The 27,104-nt window shown below is 52.6% G+C and overlaps 1 protein-coding gene across 6 annotated transcripts; it reads left to right on the forward strand.

Annotated features, from left to right (window-relative positions):
• Positions 1–870: 870 nt before the first annotated feature.
• Positions 871–24,802, forward strand: RUBCN (rubicon autophagy regulator). Of its 6 annotated transcripts, none has more exons than XM_053985926.1 (23): positions 871–938; positions 7,022–7,175; positions 8,978–9,061; positions 10,016–10,175; positions 10,350–10,456; positions 11,025–11,165; positions 11,383–11,539; positions 11,774–12,322; positions 12,866–12,910; positions 14,763–14,858; positions 15,032–15,147; positions 15,626–15,827; positions 16,170–16,271; positions 17,046–17,120; positions 19,775–19,835; positions 20,370–20,502; positions 20,837–20,982; positions 21,297–21,361; positions 21,906–22,144; positions 22,560–22,621; positions 22,791–22,944; positions 23,327–23,420; positions 24,180–24,802. In XM_053985926.1, exons 1-23 carry the CDS (start codon positions 901–903, stop codon positions 24,341–24,343), a joined length of 3,144 nt encoding a protein of 1,047 aa, XP_053841901.1. In that variant the 5' UTR covers positions 871–900; the 3' UTR covers positions 24,344–24,802. The 6 variants fall into 6 exon arrangements, with proteins under 6 accessions (XP_053841901.1, XP_053841903.1, XP_053841902.1 ...); XM_053985932.1 differs by lacking the exon at positions 871–938 and adding an exon at positions 4,911–4,978; XM_053985928.1 differs by lacking the exon at positions 17,046–17,120.
• Positions 24,803–27,104: the final 2,302 nt, after the last annotated feature.

A 27,104-nucleotide genomic window follows, 5' to 3' on the forward strand; every position in this document is an offset into this window, starting at 1 on the left:
TTTCTGCCTGATGACTGGATTCAAGTTGTTGTTCCACACTTGTATACAATTATGATGCATGAGGAGTCCTGGTCTCTTCATTAAGCACCTTCTGAAAAATACACTATTGTTGTTTTTATCAAGAAGGCAGTACAGAACCTTGTATACCTATGTGCTGTGGAAGAACTGTGCTGGTAAAATAAACCACATAGAAAATGCCAGGAAAGGGCATAGAAAAACCCCAGCAAGGGGTGCTTTTTCATGTATGCAGCATAGAGTTATCATTTCAAGTAACAGTTATAGGGAATTTCCATTTTACAAATGCCTGGCTTTGGTTTCTGAGGCATCAGACAACCCCAGAGACGTATCTAGGTTTTCTCTCTGATAATAATTTGTCATTGACTACTCTCAGTAGAAAAACAGCAGCATCACTTTTTCCTTTTTGACGTTTCATTTCACTGCATTTCGGCGGAAGGCACATCTTATTCTGCTGTGTTTTTCACATCCTCCTTACAGTGGGCGGTAGAGCAGAACCCTCTTTCCGTTTCTCTCTGCAGGTGTGATTAGTGCATGAGCTGTCCCTCTGGGACACGTTGTTTGTTTTTTTTTTTTACCTTGCCGTCGCATTTTCCTCACCACGTTCAAGGCAGGATTTGGTGAGGGTCATTTCACCAATCATTGTGGTTTTTCCCAGCTCTTTGAACTCGGGGGGACACCGAAGGCTGCAGCAGACACCCCCTCATGGCGCCCGGACGCCGCAGTGCACGCTGGGAGCTGTAGTCCGCCGCGGCACTGGGTGCGCCGGGGAGGCGCGGTGCGCGCCGGGAGCTGTAGTCCGTGGGTGCGGCGGGGCGGGGCGGGCGCTCGCCCCTCCCGCGTGACGGTGTCGCGGTGGCGGCGGCGGGGCCGCGCGCGCCCGGGATGGAGATCGGGCCCCACGCGGGGCACGCGGAGAGCAGGTGGGGCCGCGCGCGGCGGGACACGCGCGGGAGGGGCGGGTGCGGGTGTCCCGGGGGCACGGCCCGCGCGGGCGCCCGTTGGAGGCGTGGCGCGGGGCGCGGGCGTGGTGCGCGGCGGCGGTGCCGGGCTGTGGGGCTGCGTGGGGGCGGCAGGGCGCTGTGTGTGTGTGCGCGCGTGGGGCGGCCGCACTCGCGCGTGTGTGTGTGTGTGTCTGTGTGTGCGTAAGCGTATCTGGGACGCGGTGCGGGATGTGCGAGCGGGAACGCGGGTGGCAGCAGTGCCAGCAGGCGCGTGGTGCCTGGGCAGCAGTAGGGATGCGCAGGGGATGCTCCCGGAGAGCTCCCGTCCTGCGTGGGTGCGTGGGGGTACCTGTGGGCGAGCGGGGAATGAACGTTTGTTCACCCCTCGTGAGCCGGATCGCTGCTTGCAGAGCGTGGCACTGCCCCCGGCTCGGTCCCTCGTGGGAGGCAGCGCACAGTGGGCCGGGCTGTCAGAGCCATCACCCACCCGAGGCCAGCACATCGCTCTGCTCTCGCTGCCGTGGGATGGAGTCTTGGCCACTGGAGGGGCAATGATGGCCACGGATGTGTACCCTCGGTACCTGGTGCTCTGTCCCCACTCTGTCCCACATCAGCCATGGCCAACACAGCAGCTGCCAGGTCTCTGCTTCACACGCCTTGAGCTTAAGGGTGAAACCACCGTGCCCTAACGCCGTGCTGCCACCCTTCAGGTGGCTCTGCAGTTTGCTGCTCTGGGATCCTATCTCCTGTCCTTCATGGCAGTCATCTACAGTCATCTGCATCCCCTTTTCTAGGTGCTGAACAGAAATTTCTTTATTTATCTCTTTGTTCCTGAAGGCGAGGCCCTGTGCCTGCACATGGCTGGTGGTGAGCATGGTGATCTCGGCTGTGTGATCTTCATATGTGCTTCAGGCTTGGTGTTTTTTTTGGTAGCATTTCTGAGCAGCAGAGGCTGTTTCCTGGAGGTATTTTGATGGCGAGTTCTATTTACTTCAGGTTTTCACATGTGCAATGATTTTGCCCTGGTGCTCACAAGCACAGGGCGAATGTTGGATGGAAATTGGAAGTGTTGGCTGGGGAGGAACGAGCAGCCGAAACTTGATATGGGAGAGAAGCATTCCTTATCTGAGGGGCTCAGCCAGTTGCTCTATTCCTGCTTGCCATATCAGCTGGGAAAATGCTATTGGAGCTTTTAAAGCTATAGCACAGGTTTGGGGTGCCTTCTGATCTGCACGGTTCGAGCTGTTCTCCCTCTTTACTAATGCTTCAGACACAGCAGGTTCCAAAAGGTAAAAGGAATTGACTGCGTTCACTTCGTCTTTCCAGGCTCATCTTTGTGCATTTTCTTGCCTTTGCAAGCACAATTCCTGCATTACCAGACTCTGCCATCGTGTGACAAATAGGGCTGGGGTGGTGCCACCCCTAGCACTCCCAGAGGGACAAGCGATGATGCCTTCATCATTCCCCACTGGTGCTGGCACACGCAGGAGCCTGCTTGTTCTCCTGGCTGGCACTGATGCCTTGGGGAGGATCCAGCATGGGCCTTACACTGCCTTGTCCTTTCTGTGATGTGGTTAGCATTTTTATTCCCAGTGAGGTGCCATTCACACTGGATTGTGGCAGTTACCTGTAGGGAATATACAGAGATCACTGGATCCATCTTCTCGTGGATTACAGAAAATGCAGAAGCAAAAGTTATTTTGCTGAAGTCCATCCTTGAGTCAGCACAGGAGAGGAAAATGAGCATCTTGTGCTGGATTTTTCCTCCTAGCAGCAGGTCTGAAATGCATCAAGTGGCAGGGCTGTAATGCCAGTGTCCAGGGAGGACATTGTCCTTGGGGGCAGGAGGGTTAGTGCCGTCCTGCTGGGCAGAGAGCAGGGCTCTTGGTGTGGTGCAGAGGACACAGCAGTACTAGGGGGAGCAGATGGGCCAGTGGTCAGCTGGGCAGATTAGCAACGAGCTGCCACCTTTGTCTCTGGCGCCAGGAAGACCCTCAGGGACAACAGGGCCAGAGGAGAGGGTTCCTGAAGGGAACCTGTGCTATGAGCCATGGAGGGATGTGAGCAGCTGCACTCAGGGGCGTGGGCTGCTGTGGGGATCTGCTCTGCCTGTCACTGCCTCTGGCTGCCTGCATGCTTGTCACAGGCAGGTCCTGTGCAGATTGAAGCTCAATGGACAGTACCCTGGGTCAACAAGTTGTGGTCATCTGCTTGTGAGAGACTTAGCCAGATGAGCAGGTCAGCTATCTGCCATGGGAAGGTTAAAAAACACCTTTAATCCCTATTTTCTTCCCTCATCCTTTGCCAGTGCAGAGCAAGAATGCGTCAGCAAGCAGCACGTCTGGGCTGTGTTTGCTGGGGGCACCTTTTGTGGTTGTGCCCCCATTTTATATCAGTGCCAGCTTTTAGCATGGATGTGAGTTACAATGCGTGTTCCTTTTCCAGCCAGCCTGCTCAGCTATTCCTGCCCATCCCTGCTGGGCTGGCAGAGCTCTTCTGGCTTCCTCTGCCTGTCAGCCACTCCCCGCGACTGCAGATGAATTGCACGAAGCCTGGCTTTCTTTAATCCCTTTTCCAAGCAGTGCTGAGCCTACTGGAGGAGCAGGCGGGGGAGTCCAGGGAAGGGGCTGCTGGTTGTCTGGGAGATCTGGGGACAGCGAGGCGGGAGCAGCCTCTGTGCAGGGCAGCTTACGTGGAGTCTTTGGTTTCTGCAGGAGGAACTGACAGCCAGCACAGGAATGAGTGTCCTTAGAGATTTGTCAGAAGTCCCTCCATAACCTCAGCATCCTTAGCCCAACCTGTTTAGTGTGCTAAGAAGGATCAAGGGGGTCTTCCAGGTGGAGGTCAGGATTCAAGCAGCCATTGCTGGGTGCCTCCTGCAGAGCACAGGAGATACACAGCAGATGATGTTTGCAAGAAAGATGAGCTTAATTTTTATTTTTCATTTTTGAACACTGGCTACCTGTGTGATTCTGTTTTGGAAAGTAATCAGGGTTTGGTTTTATTTTAAATGAAGAAGTCAGCAGCATGGCTCCCTGCCTCTGCTGTGAGTCAGGTTTGCTGACTTGGACCAAGAGAAGTTCCTACCCTTGCTGGCATGGAGGGGCTGAGGAAGCCTTGGAAGAGCAAGCAGCATTCCCTGTTGTCAGCAGTGGCAGCATTAAGCCATTTTTTGCTACAAGGCTGTGTTCTGTGTTTTATCACTCCAGTGCAAAAGGTTCAGTTATGTTTGGGACGGTTCCTGATGGCAGGTTGATGTTGCTGTACTTGAAGATGGAGTTTGTTGTGGTAAAGAAAGGAGACCCAGTGCCAAGCTGGGTGGTGGAGCTGGTGGTTAAAATTGTAGGCTGGATCAGAGGTTGTCTTTAAGGGAGGAGAGGGATGCAGCTGAAATCTCACTGCTGCTCCACGGCCCCACCAGGTACCCTTGGCCCTTCTGACTGGGGGAACCAAGCTCTGCTAGACCAGGAGAGCAAAAGCATGTGTGGTTCTTGCAGGGGAAGCTCTGGTCTTGTTCTGTGTCCCACTTTGCCTTACTGTAAATTGGGGTGTTCTCATGATGTAATATGAATTTGCTTTACCCCATGCCAGGCTTTCTATAGCACTAGCAAAGGAGAATTCTCCTTATTCAGGAAAAAAACAGATTTCTTAGTAGTGCTCTGAACACCAGCAGAAAAGGGAACTTGGGCTTTCTCCATCCCTCCTGGCAGGGGAGCAAAGCTTGCTGCTAATTAATTCAGGGTTGCCCCAGAGTCCAGTCAAAGCTGAAATGTGGTTAGCTGTGCTCTCTCAATTTCCCTACCACCTGCAGCCAACTATGTGAGTCCTCATTTCTTCAGCCTTGTGTCGCTGTTTGCTTTTCAGCATGTTCCAGCCCAGAAACAACTGGGGTTTGGATATCAGAAAGATCTTGTGTGTCCAACTTGTGAACTGCTTTGGGCCAACAAGTCCCATAGAATACTTACTGTCCTACCAGGATTTAATTCAGTTTTGGTGGATTCAAGATCACCTTTGCAAAGGTGCTTTAATTATGTGGTTTCTTCTCTATGTGCTTCTGTGTTCAATGTTTTAACATTTTGAGATTATTTTGTTCAAGGATTGCTTACCCTTAGTTTCCCCTTGCTAGGAAAGAGCCATGGATCCTGGTTTCTACCTCTTGAGATGCACAAGTCCTTTAATGAGACCAACCATTCATTTGGAAAGGCACATATCTGTGTGTGCTACCCTCACATCCTTGTGTGCATCACCTGCTTTTTATAGCATGAAATAACATGGGAGGGAGTTCCCCTGACTCACTGACTTGGAATATCAGTGGCGTGGCTGAGCTTTCACTTGCATTTCCTAACTCTGAGTGTTAGAAATATCTTAGGGAGGAGCTGCTGATGTTCTGAGCTCAGTGGCTGCAGGTGCTCTTTGACCAGGGACTGCTGACTCCTCTCTGGGCACCCACAGCCAAAGAACATTGCTCAGGGCAGGGATGGGAAAAGCCCATAAATTCAGCAGAGCTGGATCATTTTTTTGTGTGTCTTCCCAAGCTGTATCTCCTTCAGGCTGCCTTTGATTTACATCTGCATTTTTCTTCAGTCTCTTCTGAGATAAAGCCCCATGCCTATTAGTTTAAGTACAACATGAACATACACATGCTGCCACATGCACTGCAGGTCTGGTTTAGAGCTCTGCTGCTGTCAGGGTGATAGACTTTGCTGGTGGGATAGGTTGGTTTCTGTGTGGTTTAAGCTATGTGGGCACTGGAAGTGGTGATGTTTCCCTCATGAGGAAGTGAAGTGAATGGGCAGCTTGAAGTAGAGTCAATAATTAATGATTAATTAATCTGCTTGTTTAACTAATCAGTTTGGCAATAGTGAACAAGTCTCAAAAAGAGAATATTGGTGAGAAAAGCTTTGTTTTAATTACGAGGAGTGTGTGGCCCTTACTTTGATCCCCAAGGGATGGAAATGAGAGCAGTTTTAAATAATGCTATTTATTTGTTTTCCTTCTTTTTCCCCTTATGTTTTGGAAATCCAGTTTGATTTTGGCTGTGGGAGGGACTAACTTCTGAAACACCATCTTGTTTCTTGCCAGCTGAAAACTTGAACTTTCAGTTCAAGGTGTCAGTTAGGGTGCTTTTGTTACAAACCTTGCAGAGACTTTTTTGTTATTTACACTCCTAACTGTACCTTGCAACATTCCTGTTCTCCTGAGAGTGGCTCCTATTTGAATGTGTTTTTGACAGCTGCTGTTCATCTGGCAACATTCTCAAACAGCTTGAGTGGGAACCTCAGTCACCCAAAGCTTCCTTCCCCAAGCTGCTTTTCCTTAGTCAAATGATGTTAGCTCTCTACACCATCGCTTCTGCTTTCTGGTGGATAATGGTGATTTCTTGCTGTGTGCAGAGCAGCCAAGGGGGATGATACTGATGAACTGTTGTGCATACTCTAGAGCTCACCAGCAGTTTGCTCTGTCCATAAGATGATAATGTTTTTGTAGGTTGTGCCTACAGCAAGTCAGGGCCAAGAGAGCAGCTGTACAACTGGAGATGCAGATGAAGTGTGACCTCCCTGGGAGAGGAGCACCTCTGCATCCTGACAGGACTGGAGCTCTCGATGTGATGTGCATTGCTCAGGGAGTGCTGCTCTGTGATCACAGGGTCTGCTCAATGTGGTGGCCCTCACACCCTTCCATACAGCTGCTGTGCTCCTGAGGGCCTGCTGCTCTCTTAGAGAGAACATGTCAGTGAAGTAAGAGCCTGCTAGAAAGTTAATCCCCAGTTTTTTTGGCCCAGACTGGGCATGTGGTGCATCGCAGGAGCCATCAGTCTGTTCTGTCTCCTGGTGGTGGCTGCCACTCATCAGAAGAATCATTACAATATGGCCTGTTGTCCACAAACCATGTCTGGGAGACCACAGGGATGCATCAAGTGCTTCAGCTCACCTTTGCTAGTTTCTGCACTGCCAAAGGTTTCAGCCTGAACAGAGTTTCCTTCAAGAGAGTGCAATACCATGTTCCTGTTGTGAAGTTCCTCTTGCTGTGTCCCTGATATATCTTGCTGTGTTCCTGTGCAGGAAAGAGCACTGGAAGCTCCTTGGCAACTTGAAGACCACAGTGGAAGGTTTGGTGTCCATCAGCAACCCAAATGTCTGGTCCAAGTATGGTGGCTTGGAGCGGCTCTGCAGAGACATGCACAGCATCCTCTACCATGGGCTCATCCATGACAAGGTATGGCTCTGTCCTGCCAGCACGACTGTTTGTCTGTCTGTCATGGCCTCAGTGCCTGTCACAAGCAGGTGCTGCAGCTCACTTCTGTGCTCATAGCAGAGTGGGCACAGTGCTTGTAATAGGCTGGGAAGTGATCCAAGCAGGGGCTGAGCTTGCCTGGTAAATGCTGTGGTTGGCAGAGGGACCTGGGTGCATGTTCTTTCTATCTCATCTACTTTCAATATGGTTTTTCTAAGTACTTGTGCCCCCTGTGCTGAGGCCAGCCCCTCTCTCCTTTCTTTCTCCTGCAGCCAAGTGATTAAATTGCATTTGCAGTGAGTCAGCCCTGTATCATCTGCACTTGGACAGATGATCCCCAGCGAGGCCTGGCAAAAGAAACATCGCATCTTTACTGTTTCTGGTTAGCTGTGTTAGTAACAGGAGCTGGCAGCCAAACCCACACTCTGTGTGAATGGGATCACTCTTTCCAGGCTCTTGTTGTGCCTGCAGTTGCTCACCCAGCCTTCCCGCCTTCTGTGGCTGCCTGGAAGAATTTCTCTTTCCCACTTGTGTGCAGAGGCTTAAAGATCTCCCCTTCAGCTTGCAATTACCAGCACAATTTATTTACAGTGGAAAGTTGAACAAGGCTGTAGGGCTTGCCTGGGGACAGGCTTCCTATCAGTGGGTCTGCCACCCAGAGAGAAGAGAACAGCACAGAGGAGCCCCAGGCAGCTTGCAAGGGCCAGCTGGGTCCCAGATCAGGAAAACTGCACCTATGCAGTGCTGCACCCAAGCTAAAAAGCCTCCAGGAAGAGGCAGACTGGCAGGTTATCCGAGCAGGGAGCTTTGCTCTCTGGATTTATTAAGTTTTAGACAGCATTAGTTGAGGTGCTGCTCTGTTCCTGTTAGTCCCCAGCTGCATGGACCAGGGACCTGCCCTGGGAGGTGGACAGAGAGAGGAGCTACCTTGTCCATGTGAGGAGTGCAGCGCTCCCTTCTGACAGACCTGCTATTCACAGACTTCAGGAAGTGAGGTTTAAATGATTTATACCAGTCTGTCTGTTGGTAGCAGTTCATGCCAGACCTGCAAAGCAGGATGGTGTGTTACCTTCCTCAGTGCTTTTACTGTAGGCAAAGACAGCTCTTCCACTCAGGAATGTCTCCTCTGATCAGGCATGTGTGACACCAATCAAGCTATAGGAGTTGCAAAAAGAGGCCCATAAAAATACAGCTTCCTAACAGCAGTTGGCTCATAGTTGCTCCAGCAAGACATTTCCATTTACTTTTTATTTGCTTGGCAATTTCTTTGCCTACAGTTGGGAATTAAAAAAAAAAAAAAAAAAAGTGAAAAAATCCATATGTACACATTAAGAAAACTAGGGTAAGAGGTTTTTTTAAACTTTTGAATTAATATTATTTGTTTGTCCAGAAAACCAAATTCAGTCTAGAAAACTAAAATTGCCATGTTAGTTTTCTAGTCTTATAAAACAAACTACTCCCCCGCCAAACCAAATAAACCACCAAAACAGAAACCATTCCTCTGTCACTTGTGAAAGAGGAAATAGGGATGGAAGTAAAAATAATCAGGTTTTTGGTGAAGAGACACTTTTTAGGTCTGTGCTTACAGCCAGTAGGGTGGAGAGGAAAACAGAAACTCTGTTGCTGTTCCTCTCTAACGGGTAGAATAACTAAGAAAAGTCCTCATTGTCTGAATAAAGCTGAGGCAAACAGCATGGCCTCTCAGGGCAGCAAGGGGCTAAGGGGGATGTGCTCATTTAACTGGCACTTGGGAGGTGGCACCTGACTGTGCCTGTCCTGGGCAGGTGTGCTGCAGACAGAAGGATTACTGGCAGTTTGTGAAGGACATTCGCTGGCTGAGTCCGGGCTCTGCTCATCACCTGGAGAAGGTGGGTTCTGGTGGGGTGGCCCTGTGTGTCCGGTGGGAGGGGAGAGAGCAGCTGGGCTGGAGCCTCACCCGTGGGACAGTGCTGCCTGGGCTGTTGTGAGTAAAGTTGCTCCATGGCTTGTGGAGGCTGACGCAGCCGTGTTTTTGGGTACAAGCTGTGTCCTGGGAACTCAGTGTGCTTGGGCTGAGACAATTGGCTACTTATTTCTTCCAGGCCAGTCTCTAGTTTTGCTGGGCTGGGTGCAGCAGGCAACACCAAGGACCAAGGGAACTGGCACAAGCAGTGCTTGTGTGTGTGCAGGGGTGATTCATGTGTCTGTGCACATCTCTAAGGGCTTGGGCTATCCCATTTCTGGGTTTTGGCTTCAGCATGCATTTATTTTCCCATTCGTGAACTTGTGCCAGCCACTGGCATATGGGGATGCTCCTGGTCCTCGGCTGCCCCGTGCTGATATCCATGGTTCCTGCCCTGGATGGGCACAAAGGGCTGGCCACTGGTGGTCCCTGTGTCCAGCCTGCTGCTGGGGGAAGGGGGGTGTAATTCCAGTCCAGCTCTGCAAGCTGCAGCAGCTCAGGCACTGCCACAACCTTTCCCAGTTAATGTGTCAGCAGGAAAATGACTGTCGCTACTGGAGTCAAATTGGATTTGGGAGCATGGGGTTGCTCCAGGTCAGGGGCAAGGCTCATGGGTGGGAGAGTGTGCAAGAGAAATTCATTGTGCTGGTGGCTGTCAGAGGACTTTGGTCACTGGCTGACCTTTGAAGCATTGTTCCTGCCTGGTGCTTTTGCCTCCCTGGTGGCTGAGGAGCTGCTGGGACATGCCCTCTTTCCTGCTGACAGTGACTGGCATGTGAAAGCTGCTGTTATCAAGGGGACCAAAGCCATGCGGTAGAACAAGCTCTGTTCCCCTTCTCGCCTCTGCCTGCCTTAACCTGTGCCTGACGTCCCTTTCCAGTTCATCAGCCTGCAGGAGAGTGGCCAGCGTGACCCCGAGGGCCCAGGGGACCAGGCCATTGCACAGCTGTGGCTGCAGCACAGCCTGCAGTGCCACTGCCTGTCAGCACAGCTGAGGCCGCTCCTGGGGAACCGGCAGTACATTAGGAAGTTCTACACAGGTAAAGAGCAATGGGCCTTTTCCTCCTTACTAGGAAAATATCTAGCTGGTGGCATTTCCAAGCTGTGTGGGAGTGAGGGAGGACTGCAGAAAAGTTGGTTTGCATGTGAGCAACTGGTGTGTCAAACTGTGTGGGTGAGAGGGACTCCCTTGAGCAGCATTTTTTTCTCCCCAGATACTGCCTTCCTGCTCAGTGACGCCCACGTCACGGCCATGCTGCAGTGCCTGGAAGCTGTTGAGCAGAACAACCCCAGGCTTCTGGCTCAGATCGACACTTCCATGGTGAGTTGAGGTCCCAGATTTTACATCTGGCTCTCCCCAGATGCCAGCTGGCTGTGGTTGCTCCCTCAAGGTCACATTCAGGGTATACGGAGCCCTTGGACAAGGGGCTGGACTTGGAACTAGTAAAAGTTGCTCCAAGAGGGGGGGAGAGTGGGAAACTGGTCCTTGTCCTGCCTGTGTGACCTGTAAGGGGTCAGGGTGGGGGAGATGGGTGTGTGGAGCCTATAGTGGGGCACCTTGGTTCAGGCTTGCACCAAGGATTTGAGTAGAGGACCTGAGGACCAGTTCCTTGTAAGAGGCATCTTTAAAGCCCTCTCCAATAGTCCCAGGCTTCAGGGCCAGCATGCAGAGCTGCCTGGTCATGAGGGACAGTCACCCTCTTGAGGGGATGGGCAATGCCCCAGGACACCTGGGTGCCTACTCCTGCTCATGCCAGTGACCCCCTGTGCAGCCCTGCACCAGCTGCCCCCTCTCCAGAGGACAGAAACAGCAGCTGCCTTCTTTGCACAGAGTCCCCAAAAGAGAGCAATTAGTGAGGCTTTGTTAAATGGGGGCTGTGTTCTTTCAGCTGGCTGGCACGTCACTGCCATCCCTGTGCACGTCAGACCCTTCTGCTGGGACAAGAGACATGTGTGATCACGGTGCTGAGGGACACAAGAGCCGTCTGCCGGGAGCGCTGGGCTGCCTGGATCATTTCACTGAGAGCCTGGTAATTTCCCAATGGGAATCTGTCCTGTAGCTGTGAACAAAGAGCTGCTTCCCTTCTGTGCTGCCATGTTTTTCCCTCCCCACCCTCGTGTTCCCAGGGCTGCTGCGTTGTTTGTGGTTGGTGACCAGGCATTTGCAGGTTGATCCCTTTCTGTTGCTGCTTTTTTGACATGTAGCCCCATAGATGCTGATTTATTGATGATGCCACCTCTCTTCAGCTTACCAGGAAGAGTGACAATCCATCTCCAGTGACCAAGAGTCAGAGTCTGACTGCCCTCCCTGCATGCTCGTGTGTCCCTGCTGCCCCCTGCACTCAGCAGCGCTGCTTTGGGTCCTTCTCCAGCCTCCAACATCCAGCCTCCTCTGGCCTCTCAGGTATCGAGGGTAGGCTGGGGAACTTAGCGTAGACCCAGAAAAGACTTTACCTTTTTATCTGCCTATGTATCTGTTGGGGTGGATGGGTATGGAAGACTTCTGCCCATGATGGGAGGGAGGGATTTGCCTGTGGTGGGTGGGCATGTTGGTGTGAACCACAAGCTTATAGCCATTGCATATGTCTCCTTGTCTCCTTGTGCCAGTACGTGAAATCATGTTTCTGCCTCTGTCCAGACAGGAGACCAGTGAGTTCCTGTGGCAGCTCCAACTCCAGCCAGCCCCAGGAGCGCTGCCCATCCACTCGGTCCTCCTCCTTCAGCGAGGGCAGGTCCCCTCTGGAGCAGCCCAGCTCTGTCACCCGCTTCCATGTCCCCTCACCCAAAGACCCCTTCTCTCCAGCCAGCGAGATGAGCTCTAGCACCACCAGCCAGAGCGAGGATACTTGGACAGGGAGTCAAGATGATCCACAGAGTGATGTTAATGATGGGCCAGAGTACCTGGCCATTGGGAACTTGGGACGCCGGGGCCGGGCGTGCAGCAGCACCAGCACCACCAGCACCAAGAGCAGTAGCTCTAAACTCTTCTCCTCCAGCAGCTCCCAGAAGCTGGACTCAGTATCATCCCTGGGGGAGCAGGGGGCAAGCGGAGGTGGCAGCAGGGGCCTGAGCCTGTTGCGCCGGTCCAGCTTCTCGGAGGGACAGTCTTCAGCTCCACAGGGCATCCTCAAGAAGAGCCATGTGCGCTCACACTCTGACACCAACGTGACTTCTGGGAAGTTGCACGGTAATGGGACAGCTTTTCTGGGATGGCTTCTGGGCGTGGGAGTCCCTGGTACCAGAAGGCTGATGCTGGCCACCCCCTTGATTCCATGGATCACGTTGAAGAGAGGGACAGTGGGCAAGTGGTTGGTCATTTCCCTTAGCTTTTCAGCTCTACACTGGAATGATGGGATGACATCTTGCTTCCCAGAATGCCCTGGACTGTTACTGGTATTGCCAGCTTTTACTAAAATCTTAGAAAATGGCAGCAATGCTGTGGCATTAGCTCTTCTTCTCCACTGGCCTTGCTTGGCTGGGATATGGGACTGGGGCCTGGGCTCATCCCACTGGTATGGTGTCATCCCACTGGTAACCTGCTGGGTTGACAGGTTGAGTGAGTGGGGATCCATGGGGATGGAGAGAGCGGGGTGTGAGGGGACAACCAGTTTGTGAGAGTTTGCCCTGATGCTGCATTCACTGGAGAAGTGGAGGTTCTTGCTGAGTAGTAACCAGTCTGTCTCTGTTTTCTCTCCCTTAACGCTGCCCTTCTCCTCCTCTGTCTGCCCAGGAGGCCTCAGGGATATCACCATTATAATAGAAGATCCAGTGGCAGGTTTGGGAGCCAGTATAACAGCCCTTCATTAGTGATCATTGCATCAAGTTCAGGATTGCCATCAATCCATTAGTGCTCATTTAGAAAACAAACAAACAAACAAATCTCTTTACTGTGTCCCAGCTGATGCTTTGAAGTGTGGTCTGGTTTATGCATGTGGCCTGACCGAAGATCCCAGCTTGGTTTGTGGAAGCAGTGGCCCAGACCCAGAAGTGTTTCCAGCTCCCCTGCATGGCCTTAGGGAGCGCTGGCCACCAAGTCTCTGAGCCGCATCCCCTGCCCTTCCCTCCACCCACAGCCTCCGGAGCCAGGAGAGGTTTCCTCTCTTACCTAGTGAATAAGGGCTGGCAGCTAACCAGACATGGGCTTGGACGTCTAATTTTTCCTTTTATTTCATGGATCTGTGGCACAGGGAGGTTTGATGACTGATTTCCAGTGTATGTACTCACAGCTGAGACTCCTGGATGCTCTTTTGGGCTCAGGGCAGGTTTTACCCCAAGCAGAAATGCTGGGGTGCTGCCATCCCTTTGCCCCATGTGCAGAAAAAGTCAGCAGCTCAAAAAAATGGGCTGTTTTGTTTTGCATCCAATGAACAGTAGCACTGGGTTTGTCAAGCTCACGTCTGAGTGCTGAGGGCCCTGTGTCTGGGAAGGCTCCTTCCTGGGGGCGATGGGTGTTCAGAGAGATGTGTCCAGCCCTGTGTCCTGCTCCAACAAATAATGCTGAGCGCTGCCTCGCTTTACCTTGCAGCAGTAGGCTCCATTGTATGTGGCATTCCCAGGCATCAACCCCATGAGGTGGTTTCTGTGTTGAGGTAGCTGCAGGACATCCTGTCAGGCTGCAGGGAGTAGCTGTGAGAGTCTCCTACCCTGACAAGTCTTTTGTCTCCCAGCCTGTGGGGTGGGTTGATCCCAGGCTCCATCCTGGTGACTGCTGCTTCATGGCCTTTACAGGGAGAGGCTGGTATCAGTGGGCTCAGGAGCCTCCAGCCACATCAGAGTTATGTCACAAAGCTGGGAACAAAAGTGAGTAGGAGGTTGAAGGGACATGGTTGCCATTCTGTTATGCTCAGGATTGTCAGCTGGAACCTGCCCTTTATCCAGAGCTGTATGCTCCTATCCCACTCAGGCAGGGTGTTTTCAGTCTCCTTCAGCAGTCCTCTGTCGCCCAGGCCCTCCATGCAGGTGCTCCCTGGGGCCATGGCTCTCTAGAGCACCACCTGTTCTTGGTCTCTGGTCAGGCCAGCTCCTGGCAGTCTCCACTGGCTCAGTCTGGCAGGGAGTTGCACCACAGTGCGTGCGAAGGGCAGAGCCCTGCCCACAGCCCATGTAGGTCACCTTGAGCACTGCACCCAGGCTCCAGTGCTGTGTGTGGGGACTCCTGGCTTATAGTGGAGCAGGAGCATGTCCTTCAGATGCCTCCTTACACTGGTGTCCAGGCTGCTTTGCAGGGCAGGGACTCCCACAGATCCTTTGGCTACTCATGTTTCCCTGTTCTGGGGAATAACTCTGCCCTCAGAATGCTCCCTCAGGAACAAAGGGCTGGCAAGGGGTACTTGCTGGAGCCTGTTGTGTCCCCCAGCTCTACTCTGGGGTAAACAGAGGAAGGCTCAGGACATGACTGTTCCATGATCTTCTCCCCTTCATTCCCCTTCTCCTGTCTGAAATGCCTTTCTAGTTTTGTCTCCTCCTGGGCTTGCCCTCAGCTGTGGCATGGAGCAGGAAGATGTCTCTCTTTTATTTCCATCCATTGTGCCTGCGTGTGTGATGCTGAGCCCCTTTCATTTCACCCTGTGCAGTGGCAGGGCGCCTCTGAGGTACTGACGTGTGCCTGGTGTCACCTTCCCTTCCAGAGTCCCATGGTGATCCAAGTGGAGGGAGAGGGCCGGTCTCTGCTTCCACACAGAGCAGTGAACTGAGCACACCCAGCTCCCTCTACATGGAGTATGGTGAGTACAGCCAGCCTCTGTGGGGGCACTCAGTCCTGGTCAGGTTCCTCAATGGGCTGCAGTGTCCTCAAGTGCTGGCACCTGCTTGTGGGATGCTGTCTGGGTACTGGCAGGACTTGGTGGCATGGAGATAGCAGATCCCTCCCTCATACTTGTGTCTCTTGCATTTCTAGACTCTGGACAGTACCTGAGCTCGGGGGAAGGGATGTTCAGGAGACCTTCGGAAGGGCAGTCCCTCATCAGCTACCTCTCTGAGCAGGACTTTGGCAGTTGTGCAGACCTGGAGAAGGTGAGGGAAGCAGCAGCAGCCTGTGTGCATTGGGGAATGTATCTTACTGCAGGTTCAGGGATACTTCCTGCCATGGGGAGGATAATGCCATGGCATTGCCTGTTGTAGAGCTGTGCACAGAACTGCAAGGCTGAGCTCCTCAGTGGTGGTGTCTGGTAGCTGGAATCTGTCCATCCGTCATATACGTTGCATCTTTGCAACATGTTAGGGCCCCTCAGGGCTGTGTGCTGACCCCCCAGAGTGGATGTGTTGCGCATCCTGTTTGTAGGCTGCCTCTTGTATTTCATGAGTATTCCGATGGCCAAGAAGGCTTTGTTTTCTAGGTACTCATAGAAGAGTCACATTTTGACAGAGATTAACATTTTTCTGCCACCATCCATGAGTAATAAGCTCTTTCCTGGCATAGGTGGGGAACCAAATTTTACCAAGTCTTCCTAGTTTGTACAAGGCATAGCCTTGAATGCTTTTGCTCTTGCAGGAGAACGCCCACTTCAGCATCTCAGAGTCCCTGATCGCTGCCATTGAGCTGATGAAATGCAACATGATGAGCCGGCAGCTGGAGGAGGAGGAAGAAGACAGTGACAAGGAGATCCAGGAGCTTAAACAAAAGATTCGCATTCGGCGCCAGCAGATCCGCACCAGGCACCTGTTTCCTACCTGCCAGGAGCTGGGCTCAGACAGTGGGTGACGTGTTTTGGGCTCATCAGCTAGTGGGATGTGGGTTTTCTGTCCATTGCCTATCCTATAGCTACCTGCCTTCGGGCCAGTTCCTACCAAGATGGTGCCAAGATTTGTGAAACTGCTGCTATTGAAGACCATAATGTGACAGATACCATCCATTGATAACACTCCTGGCACTGAGTAATGGAATGTCATTTCATTTTGAACCCGTAGTGGTTTTCCATCCTTGAGCTCCCTCCCTCCTTTCCCTGGCCGTACCTGGTTACCCCCATCTCCCATAGCTGTCAGTGACCCTTCAGAGCACTTCCACTGATGACCTAGCTGTGATGCCTTTCTCACAGGTCTCGTGGCAACAGACAGTGGGTCCCAGTTCAGCTCCCACGGCTCCATGCGGCTCTCTGACTCTGGCTCTGCCGAGGATGTGGAAGAGTATGAGATCCAAGGTAGGAGGGAATGACTGTCTTGGCTTATTTCATAGAAACAGACTTCTGGTGTGGTTGTGTTGGGGTCAGTCCTGCTGAAGAAGACCCTGTCCCTCTGGTCTTCACGATGGCTTTTCCCAAACAAATGGCTGAATTCTAAGTATAAGCAGAGCAATCAGTTTCCCTCATGTGGTGGCATGACTTTCCTTCAAAATCTTCTGTAACCCTGTCACATTCTGTGCCTCTGGCTGGTAGGTGGTTTTCATTTCATTGCCTGGTACACACAGCTGCGGTCCCAGCAAGAGAGGTGAGAGAGCTGCCATCCTCTCTTCTCCTCCCCAGGCAGAAGGAGCCATAGCTCTGACCACTTATCTCTTGGATGGTGGGCATTGGTCACATCCTGACCTGCCAATACCTGTAATCTCTGCTCCTGGCAGCTTGGGTGGCTGAGCTTATCACCCACAGGAGACCAGCCCATGTCCCTGGCCTTCAGAGCCTTGTTCATCCTCTGAAGTGGATGACTTCTCAGCAGTACCTCCATCTCTCCTACCTTAAAAAGAAGATGGATTTGTCCAGTCTTCAGCTTTAAATGTCTTGTCTCCTGACTATTGGCAGCAACCTCTCCTTTCAGTCCATGAGGGTGAGGTTTTGAGCTCAGTTTTGTAGCCCATGGAGGAGTGTGTGAATTCAGTTCTGGGCTCTCCTCGTGTGAGTGCTGCTCTTGTTTTATGCCCTTTCTCTCTGGCCTGGCTGAAGCACTGAAGTCAACTGTTTTGTCATCACCATGTCATACAGATGGTAACGATGGATCTAACCTGATTCAAATGTCCAAGAACGGCCTCTCAGTGTCAATGGCTTCCTTGTTCTCAGGTACCCTGCAGTGCTCCCTGGGCACGCGCGCGTGTGTGTGCAAGGTGTGTGTGTGTGCACGGGCACACTTCTTCAAAATCTGCCTGGTTTCAGAACTGGCAATTAGTTCCAGTATCATCCAGATGTCAGCAGGAAAAGTTGTGACAGGATGATGTGGCAGGATTGAATAGAGCAGATGCAGAGGAGTTCTGCTGTGGGTTCCATCCTCCAGGGCATTTTGCCGTGCAGTATTTTGGATGTATCAAAAAGTGCCTGCTGTGGTGAAGATCTGTCTTGCCTGGGGTAGGACTTCACAGGACAGTGAAGCTCTCTAGATGTTGAAGGCTGAGCCTGGGCTGAATGAGAGCAGAGTCCTCTTCAATGTGGGACCAGGACTTCATCCCAATTGCCTTGGACAGCATTATCCTGCTTCACTTAGCAGAGCTGGCATGCCATAACTTTGATCTGAAGCACAACCTTCCTGTTCTGCTCAGACTTGACTTTGAGTGAAATTCGTCTAAAAAGAAGATCTGGAGGGAGAAGTAGTGAGATCAGACAGGGCACAGGCAGTTTGTTCATGCTGGAGGTCTTGGTCACTGGGATCACATGCAGCTTAGTGTGTTTTTTGTTTACAGTAGTACTAGGTCTGGTCTGCTGTGTTTAAATAACCTTCGTGTGCTCCCTGTTTGCTTTAGCAAGGGAACAGTCTGTAGGGTTGCTGCTGATCTCTCCTGTCAGGTGTTCAGCACCAGCACATTGCTCTTGCTGGGTTTGCTGGTGCTCAGATCTTTCCTATCAGCCCTGTTGTGTTCACAGACCAGGCTGTGATCCTGGCTGAAGCAGGCACATGGGGGGTGGGGTTATGTCCTTAGATTTGGGGGCTGTTCACAAACTTCCTGGGGACTATCCCACTTGATAGCATTGGCAGCAGAGGTGTTTTGGGTAGCTAATGAGGATTTGGGGAGTGTTTGCAGTTAATGTTGGGAAGTGAGCAGTATCAGGATTCCAGTGTTAGCTCCTGTGGAAGCCTGGGGTCAGATCTAGCTCTCTCTGCAATCTCTGAGACCATGAGTGTGCTGGCTCTGCCTCTCCATAGCACCTGGCCCGCTCTGTGTGTCCCCATTTGCTCGTGTTCATCATAGTCTAGGACCATGCAGGACCTTCCTGCGCAGGGCAGAAGGCACCAGAGCATGGCAGGTGTGTCTGGCTGGTGCCCTACAAGGTTGTGAGGCTGTTTGCCTGAATTTCCTGTTTTCTGCAGCTAGAATTCAGTTTGCATGACATAGATATGTGGATTCCTTAACATTAGGATGCTTTCCTTTGCCTGTTTTAGCAATGGATGTCAAACAATGAAGGCCAAATATCCAAGCTGAATTCCAGTAATGTGCGTCTGTAAATTAGCAGGACTTGCTCCCTTTGTTACTAGGGCAGTCCTGCTCTCTGTAGAAAAGCTTGGGGCAGAGGGACACTCTTTGCTCAGCCTGGCATTCCCTTGCATCACAGGGATTCCCTTGGCCTCAGTGTGCAGTTGGTGCCTGGCTGGGATCATGTGGGCTTTCTGCAGATTTGTGTTAGTCAACCTGCTTGGGGTACAGGAGCAGGGACCCTGAGCTGTGCCTCCCCATGCCAGGCACTGGGGCAGGGGAAGCTACAGGCTTTAGTTTGGGGGTGGTGTGGTCACTGCAGACCATTCCTAGAGCTCCCCAGAGGTACAAAACTGCAGACCTGCTGGGATGAATGCTGTGGCTTTGGCCACTCTTGGTCTGTACTGAGCTGTAGTACTTTCCCCTTGCATACCTTCTTCCCTTTTCTGGGAGCCTTATCTGCCATGAACCAGGTTTCTGCCTGCTTCTGTCTGCGTTGTACAACTGGAAGTGTCCTGACATAGGGGTTTTCTACTCTTGAGATGGATTCCCTGTTAGGGTTTAACCAGCTGGAGTGAAAGAATGATGAGTGGTGAAGGTACCACTGGGTACTGCCTGGTACCCGAGCTGCAGGGCAGCCCAGGGCTCTTTGGGAGTTGATTGAGGGCTGTAGGGAGCAGGACTGCAGTGTCCTGCACCTTATCTTGGACCCCTCCCTCCTCAGGAGATGAGTCTGTGACCTCTGCAGAGGGCTGGCCTCATGGCCGCTGGCCCTTTCTCTGCAGGGATGCTGATGTGTCTGGGCAGTGCTGGGCACAGGCTGCCAGCCCTGGCTGTGCAGTCATTGACAAGCTGTGGCATGGCCAATATCTGATCTTACAGGTTACAGTCAAGTAGAGAGAAGGGTTCTGCATCCCATTGCTAATCCTTTCCAACATCTATACTGTATGTAGAGAGCTACTAAACCTTCTTGCTAACCATGCAGTCCTGCTCTCCAGGCTCTATGTGTGTTCTATTTCAGGCCATGTTACTGCTAGGACTTGGTGTGTGACCTGTACCAGCAGCCACTTGTCTCCCCCAGACTTCAGGCTGGCTGTTCACAGCACCCCACTGTGCCTTTCCCTTGTAGTTCTGACAGCTGACTGATTAGACTGCACCCCTCCTTGCTGCTCAGTGCCATTGGTAGAAATTGATGCTGTAGTTCGCGTGCTTTTGAACAGCTTGATGAGTTTTACCTTGAAGCTTTGGTTTGAAATGAGTGCATCCCCCAGCCCTGTCCCATCTGTTCCACCTTGTCTGTTTGTGATTCAGATGCAGACATCAAGAGGAACCCAGACTCCAGCAGGAAGTCCTTTCTCTCCTCGGATTCCATGTACGTCTTCAACCTCATGGCGACACATCTTGGTACCACGTTCTCTTTCCTACCCAACTCTGCTCTTCCATGTGCATCAGTTTCTGTTTTGCACTGGAGTAGATATCCCTCCCATCCTCCTTCCTTCCCTCCCTCCGTGGGAACCCCTTTGCTTTGTGTGGTGAAATACAAAGCTGTGTCCATGGTTGGCAGCTGCTTGAGTAGGTTCATACTGGGAGAACAGTTGTTTCTGAATTATACAGGCACTGGCTGTCACGTTGCAGCTTCCCCTGTGAACAGGAATAGGTTTTGCCAAGTGAGTTAAGTTTTGCTCGCTCTTCTGAACAGTTGTTGTGGTGCCATTAGCCAGCTTTGCTTGGGCACATTTGCAAAGACAGAAATCAATAATGTGTATTAATTTTTAGCCTGTGTAGCAGTGCAGAATTAAGGTACCAGAGTTGAAGGGAGGATCTTTGACTTGAGCTGGGACTGGCATGGGGCTACAAGGAGGCCACAGCTGTGAAATCCAGTACTAACAATTCCTTTGCTGTCTAGATCCCACTCCTTCCTCAATTCAAACTCGGCAGAGGCAGTGGCCATGGGCTTGCTGAAGCAGTTTGAGGGCATGCAGCTCCCAGCTGCCTCTGAATTGGAGTGGCTGGTCCCTGAGCATGATGCCCCACAGAAGGTAAGGCTGTGATTGCATTTGAACCCCTGGCTTCAGGGCACTGCTAAGGGGGCTTTGCTTGTCCCAGTGCTTCCTTTGTGGAGCTTGAGGAGGGGGTTTTTCTGGGCTTTGGAGATGGATGCAGCCAAACAGGGTTGTGCCACTGCAGCCTCCTACAGCAGTGTCCAGATCCCTGGGGGACAGCCCTTCTTCAGCCCCCAGTTCAGCTGGAGGGGTGACTTGGTGCCTGGCAGTTTTCCGGAGGGCTGCAGTTGCAGGTTTCTGGCAGTCCAGCCAGGAGCACTGCCTTTGCACTACTAGATAGGGATCTGACCCTCTTGCCTGCCTGTCCCAGCTCCTGCCCATCCCTGACTCTCTGCCTATCTCTCCTGACGATGGAGAGCACGCCGACATCTACAAGCTGAGGATTCGTGTGCGCGGAAACCTGGAGTGGGCCCCGCCACGACCGCAGATCATCTTCAATGTTCACCTGGCCCCAGCGTAAGGACCCGTGTGGCTGGGGGCTCGCAGGGGACCTGCCCCTTCCATCCCTTTTTCCATCAAGACCAAGGTTGCTTTATCCTCTGGTTGGTGGGGTTTCCCTGCTCTGAGCCTGGTAAATCCACGGTGGTCACCACCGTGAGACGGAGGCAGTGCCTGGGGTTAGTGCCTTTGGTGTGACCCAGGACATAGTGGGGCTTTTTCCCTTGGGTGTGTTGTCCACATAAACCTCCCAGGCCTGTGCTGGTACCCATCTTCTGGTGCCAGGTACCACCAGGGCTGGGTCATGCATGTTGTCTTCTGTCTCTGGGCAGGAGAAAGGTGGCTGTGGCCAAGCAGAATTACCGGTGTGCAGGCTGTGGCATCCGGACTGATCCTGGTGAGTGTTGGGAGCCTGGCTTGAGCTGGGGAGCGGTAGGGAAGAGCCTGCAAACAAGTGGGAAGATGCTGAGTGAGTGGGTGGTGGTAGAGCTCAGCATAAGGTCCCTAGAGCAGTGCTACACTGGCCTTCGCCAGCTCTGCCTGCACGTCGGTGTGCACTATCCACAGAGGAGCCTTCTCTTCTAGGAGGTCACAGAGCTGGTGGAGGCAAAGAACAGCCAGCCCATCCTTTAGAGGGCATTTCAGATGTTGACTCTTATAAGGCAAAGTCTTATGTTGGGTCCTCAAGCTTGCAGCAAGTTCTGCAGCTGCAGAGCTCTTCCCTGAATATGTAGATAGATGTGGTTGCACGAGACTGGACTATTGGTCCCAAAGGCTTTTGCAGTCAGAGGGTGCTTGCAGACCCCAGTACTGGGCACTCTGGGCTGGCAGAGATGCCAGCAACGCAGAGTTCCTTGTTTGTGGGAAATGCTGAGCAGTGGTGGGAGTGCAGCAGAGGCCGTGCCTGGGCTGACCCTGCCTGTCTGCCTGGGTTTGGCCAGATTACATCAAGCGGCTGCGCTACTGCGAGTATCTGGGCAAGTATTTCTGCCAGTGCTGCCACGAGAATGCCCAGACTGTCATCCCCAGCCGCATCCTGCGCAAGTGGGACTTCAGCAAGTACTATGTGAGCAACTTCTCCAAAGACCTGCTGAGCAAGATCTGGAGTGACCCACTCTTCAACGTGCAAGCTATCAATCCTGCCCTGTACCAGAAAGTGAAGGCTCTCAACCAAGTGCGGGTAAGACCCTTTCCATGCCTTCCTGAATGGAGTTTGGGTGAGGTGGATGGCAGCTGCCTGTAAACTGTATTTCAGGGAAGCTGGAGAAAAGCAGGTATTTCAGTTTTGGAGGCTTAAAACCTCATCACTGTTTCTTTCTATTCACCTTTTCTGATTTCTTAGAGGCATAGGAATGTCAATTCGTAGGAAAATCAAATAGGAATTTCTGGCTGGTATCCAGCTGGGCTTCAGTTTATCTCCTGGAGCACATGATGATGGTTGTGCTCACCTTGCCCTGTGTGATGTAAGCACTTGGGAAACAGGAGAGCAGCAGCTGAGGAGCAGCAGTTATTTCAGCAGCACAAGGAATGGGCAGATCTGCTTGGCCAAGGACCATGCTCTGTTTACTGATTCTTTGTCTCCCCTTCCTCTCCAGCTGCTGCGAATCCAGCTTTTCCACATGAAGAACATGTTCAAGACGTGCCGGCTAGCTAAAGAGTGAGTCCTGGGCTGTTTTGCTGTCCTGGTTCTGTCCCCAGGCAATTTGCACTGTGCATTGAGCTCTGGGGAGAGAGGGAGCTGGAGCGGGAGAGAAAGCATAAGGAGTGAAGGGAGGGGTCTTACTGGAGTCACTTTGCTCTGAGCTCTGGTTTCTCTGTCCTTGCAGTCTCCTGGATTCCTTTGACACAGTGCCTGGCCACTTGACAGAGGATTTGCACCTCTACTCACTGAGTGATTTCAATGCCATCAAGAAAGGGGACCTGATGCCTCGCCTGACAGAGCTCCTGAAGGCGGGCAGCCTGCACATTGACAAGTGCATGGTAAGGCCTCCTCTCCTGCCTCCTGCATGGCTCTGGACCCTTGGGAGCAGCCTTGGGAGCAGGCTTTGCTGCAAAGATAATTGATGGGGAGGCTTTGGTGTGCAGAGCAGCCACCACATTAACTGATTCAATGCTAACTGTTCCTGCTTGCTTCACGGAGCTCCTACGCAGCACAAATAGGATATTTGCTACCCTGTTTTGGCTCTCCCCTGCCCCTGACACAGGTTGATTCAGCCTTCCTGTGCTTCATGCTGGGAAAGAGTTGTCCCACATGGTTAGAGCAGGGCACTGTGGCCTGCTGTCCTGCTGTACTCTCCCTTCTGTCCTACTTGCCAGGAAGATGAGCATTTAGCTGCTTTTTCCTTGTCTTTTCTTCTTCCAGCTGTGCCAAGCCAAAGGCTTCATCTGTGAATTCTGCCAGAATGAGGATGACATCATCTTCCCCTTTGAGCTCAACAAGTGCAGGACGTGTGAAGGTGAGATACTGGGGAAAAACAGGGAGGGGGCAGACCCTGGGGCCACCAAGGTCTGCTTCCTGTTTGAGTGGCATTTGTGCTAGCAAGAGGTACAGAGCTGTAGCCAGCCAGACCAGGTGCCCCTGTGCATGGCCTGTGTCTGCAATGTTACAACAGCAGCAGATCATCATTGTCAGTGTTTGCTGGCGTGGTAAAGCGTGTAGGTCCCCTCCTGACCACGCTCTGTGCTGCCTGCCCTGGCAGCTGCAGCTGTCACTGCAGCAAGCGGGTGTCTGAGGGGCCTGGCTTCCCTCCTGCTGCAGTTACAGGACAGGCTGCAGCCTGCACACAGCTCCCCTGCCCTGCTTGGATGGCTGGAGCTGACCTTGCAGAGCAGAGAGAGCCTGAAGGCTTCATCTCTGTGCCCTTCCTGCTTGCTAAGAAATCCCTAGGCCCCTTCAGGGGACATCCTTGATAATGCCCAGTATTAAAGGGTGAGTAGAGCTTGGCCCTACGTCTTGGGACCAGCCTTTGAATTGGCATAAAATGGCTCCTGACAACATGCAAGCCTTGGTTTGGCAGGTGCAGTGCCAGAGAAAACCTGGGGCAAAGTCACTGTTTCCTTGGAGTATCAGGAAAGCTTGGGGAGGGACCTTGTGCAGAGCAGAAGTCCTCCCTCCTGTGCTTCTGAAGCTTCATGAGCTAGTGCGGGACCTGGGGTGTGGAGTGTCAGGCAGTCTGTCAGCCTGTACCAGCACTCAGCCATGCTCTCCCTCACAGAGTGCAAAGCCTGCTACCACAAATCCTGCTTCAAATCCACCCGCTGTCCCCGGTGTGAGCGTCTTCAAGCCCGGAGAGAGCTGATGGACAAGCAGAGCATGGAGTCCTACATCTCAGACTGCGAAGACGAGCTGGAGCAGCTGGAGGCAGTGGCAGCCACATGAGCATGTTGCAGCCAAGGAGCAGATCATGGGTTTATTTATGTGCATAGCCTTCATCACCAGAGACTGAGCCACGTGGACTGGGGATGAGACTGTTGGGAGGCCTGGAGCACTGTCTTGAAGGGATTTCTTTTCCCACATGCAGTACTGCTGGGCTGGGAATGGAGCATATTCCACGTGTGGATCTGCTCCAGGGACCGCTCCCATCCCTGATGCCTTTGCTTGGGGGGAGGCAGCTGCTCCTGCCTGTCTGCAGGCAGAACAGGGACCTTTTCTGAGCAGTGTTCATGCTGGACCTGGCAGGGCTGTGCTGTCCATCCCTGTGCCCTGCTCCAAGCTGAGCAGGGTCCCCTGAAGTGTCAGCACTTCTTGCTCATCAGCTGTATACTAGGAAGCTCTGGTCACATCTGCTCCTTGGAGGAGGAAATCAGGTCTCAGTCCTGAGATCCTCCATTCTGCTGCTGGGGGTTGTGTGCATGAGGGAGGGTGGGGTTTGGGGTTGGTTGTATATTTTAACAGCTCCCTTTCTGAAATGTGCTGGAGAGCAGTTGCTCTCACTCCAGAATCAGAGCACAGGATGTTGCAATGATGAAAATGCCAGATTTCCCTGTGCTGCAGAGGGACATTGCCCCTGGAGCAGCTGCACAAGTGGACGTGCTAATGGACTTTTGGCAGGCAGATCCCCTGGCTGCATAGAAATCTGCCTCCATGGGATATGATGGGACTTCTGACCCTACTTCCTCCTCATGCTGCCAGTCTATCCTACCAGGGAGATATGTCCTCCTTTACGGATGACATGAGACCTCACTCTGGTAGCGCCAGAACCTGCCTTGTGTGGAGCTGCCTCTCTGCCTGAGACCTGTCAGGATGCAGGTAAAGGCTCATCCCTCCAGCTGCATCCCCAAGCCTCTGTTGCTTTAGTGGTTTTTGTTTTGTTTTGTTTTGTTTTTTTAATCTGCTGGACTTGGTTTTATTTTTTAATGTGGTTGTTTGTATTTTTAACTGTGTGTTCCCCTCAAGGAGGTGCTGCTTGAAATGCCTTCTTAGGGGGCATGTGATCTACTTGAGACTCACCAGTATAAAATCTCCAGGGCTACCCTGGTCCTGGTTCCTCACCCCTGGATGGAGCTGGTCCCCTCTTCCAGCAGGATCTCCTGCTTCCCTTGGGGGAGGAAGGGTCTTGAGCCTGCCCTGAGCCAGGCAAAGCTCTGAAGCTTCCCAGCTGTGCTGTGGTGGGATGGTCAGACAGCCTGCTTGCAATGGGGATACCCGGGGGGAGGGGTTTGGCATTGGGGTGCTGCCAAGGACTGGTTCCTCACTGATGCAGAGCCACCTGCCACAAGTGACAGCTCTGCAGGGTCAGGGTCAGACCCAGTGGGACGAGGTGAGCTCTGTGCCCAGCTGAGGAGGTGCCTCTGCATCATGGGGGGATGCTTTAGCCATGGCATGTCCAGCACCACCTCAGCACAGGTGGGATGTGGGGTGTTAGGAAGGATGGTGTGGCCTGTGTATGTGCAAGGAGGGTGTTGAGGAACCAGAGAGCAAGGCACTGGCAGGAGGCCTCAAGGGGCAGTGGCTCTTTGAGCACATGCCCTGATTTGAAGCTGGTATGTGACCCCTCATGGGCTGTCCCTGTGGGGGTGGCAAGGTTGGGGAGAGGGGAAGAGACTGGGTCCAGGAGATGTGGCTGCAAGCCTTGCTGCTGAGGGCTGGGCTGCTGGATTTCTCCCCTGCCTGCAGCATCCTGGCCAAGTCCTGAAAGCAGGGTTCAGCTCCCCACTTGCTCCCCTGGGGTTTTTGCTGCCTTGTGTCTTGCTTCTGCTTTTTTTCCCCAGCAGAGCAGCTGCTCTTCTGCTCACTCTGTCTCTGCAAGCCCTGGGGCTGCCAGATGCTGGTCTGCCTTGGTCTTGCCTGTCCCCAAGCCCTCCTCCTGCCACTTCCCTGGAGTTGCCTCAGCAGCACACCTCCATCCACCCTGTTTTGTTTGAAGCACTTTAATGTCATGGGACAGCAGCTGAGAGGCTGCCCAGATCCCTTTCTAGAAGCACTAAGTACTTTTTGAGAAGAGGGAAGGAATTCTGGCTTAATTTTCGTTTCCACCCTCTGCCATGGACTGTGTGTGGAAGCAGCAGGACTCCCAAACCTGGCACAGGTCTCCAAGGCAAGACTGTGCCCAGCACTGACACTGCTGCCCAGCACTGACCACTACAACTAACACTGGAACTGGCCACGACAGGGAGCTCTGGGAGGGAGAGCTGGGGGCTGCCCTGGCCATCAGCTGGAGCCCTCACAATTATTATTGCACAGCACAGCAATTAAAATGCCGTCCTTAATAAACTACGTGAATAAGGAGTCTGGTTCTGTTGTGACATTGTCTCATGTGGGGTAATGGTGTGTATCCCACCTCGAGGTGACGGGATAGGCAGGGAGTGCTGGTGCTGGCAAGGAGCAATGGAAGGGACAGCTCATGCAGCTGGTGATGCAGTCACTGGGAGGGGGTTATTGTCACTACCCCTTGACTAATTCATCTGGTTTGTGGCCTGCCCCTGCAAACTGCCCACTAGACTCAGGGCAGGAGGTACAGGCCACTGAGTGAGGAGCTCTCTGTAATATCTGTCCCCTTCCAGAGCCTGCCTTTGTTGCTGGCAGAGGGGCCCAGGAGCCTGACCTTGGCTGCCCTGTCCATGCTTGTATCCCTATTCCACGCCACCCAGCTCTCCCTTCGCAGCACTGTTGAGCATCTCCCCAGAAACACCAACACAGG

Source organism: Vidua macroura, chromosome 10 (assembly GCF_024509145.1).
Source record: "Vidua macroura isolate BioBank_ID:100142 chromosome 10, ASM2450914v1, whole genome shotgun sequence".
NCBI lineage: Eukaryota > Metazoa > Chordata > Aves > Passeriformes > Viduidae > Vidua > Vidua macroura.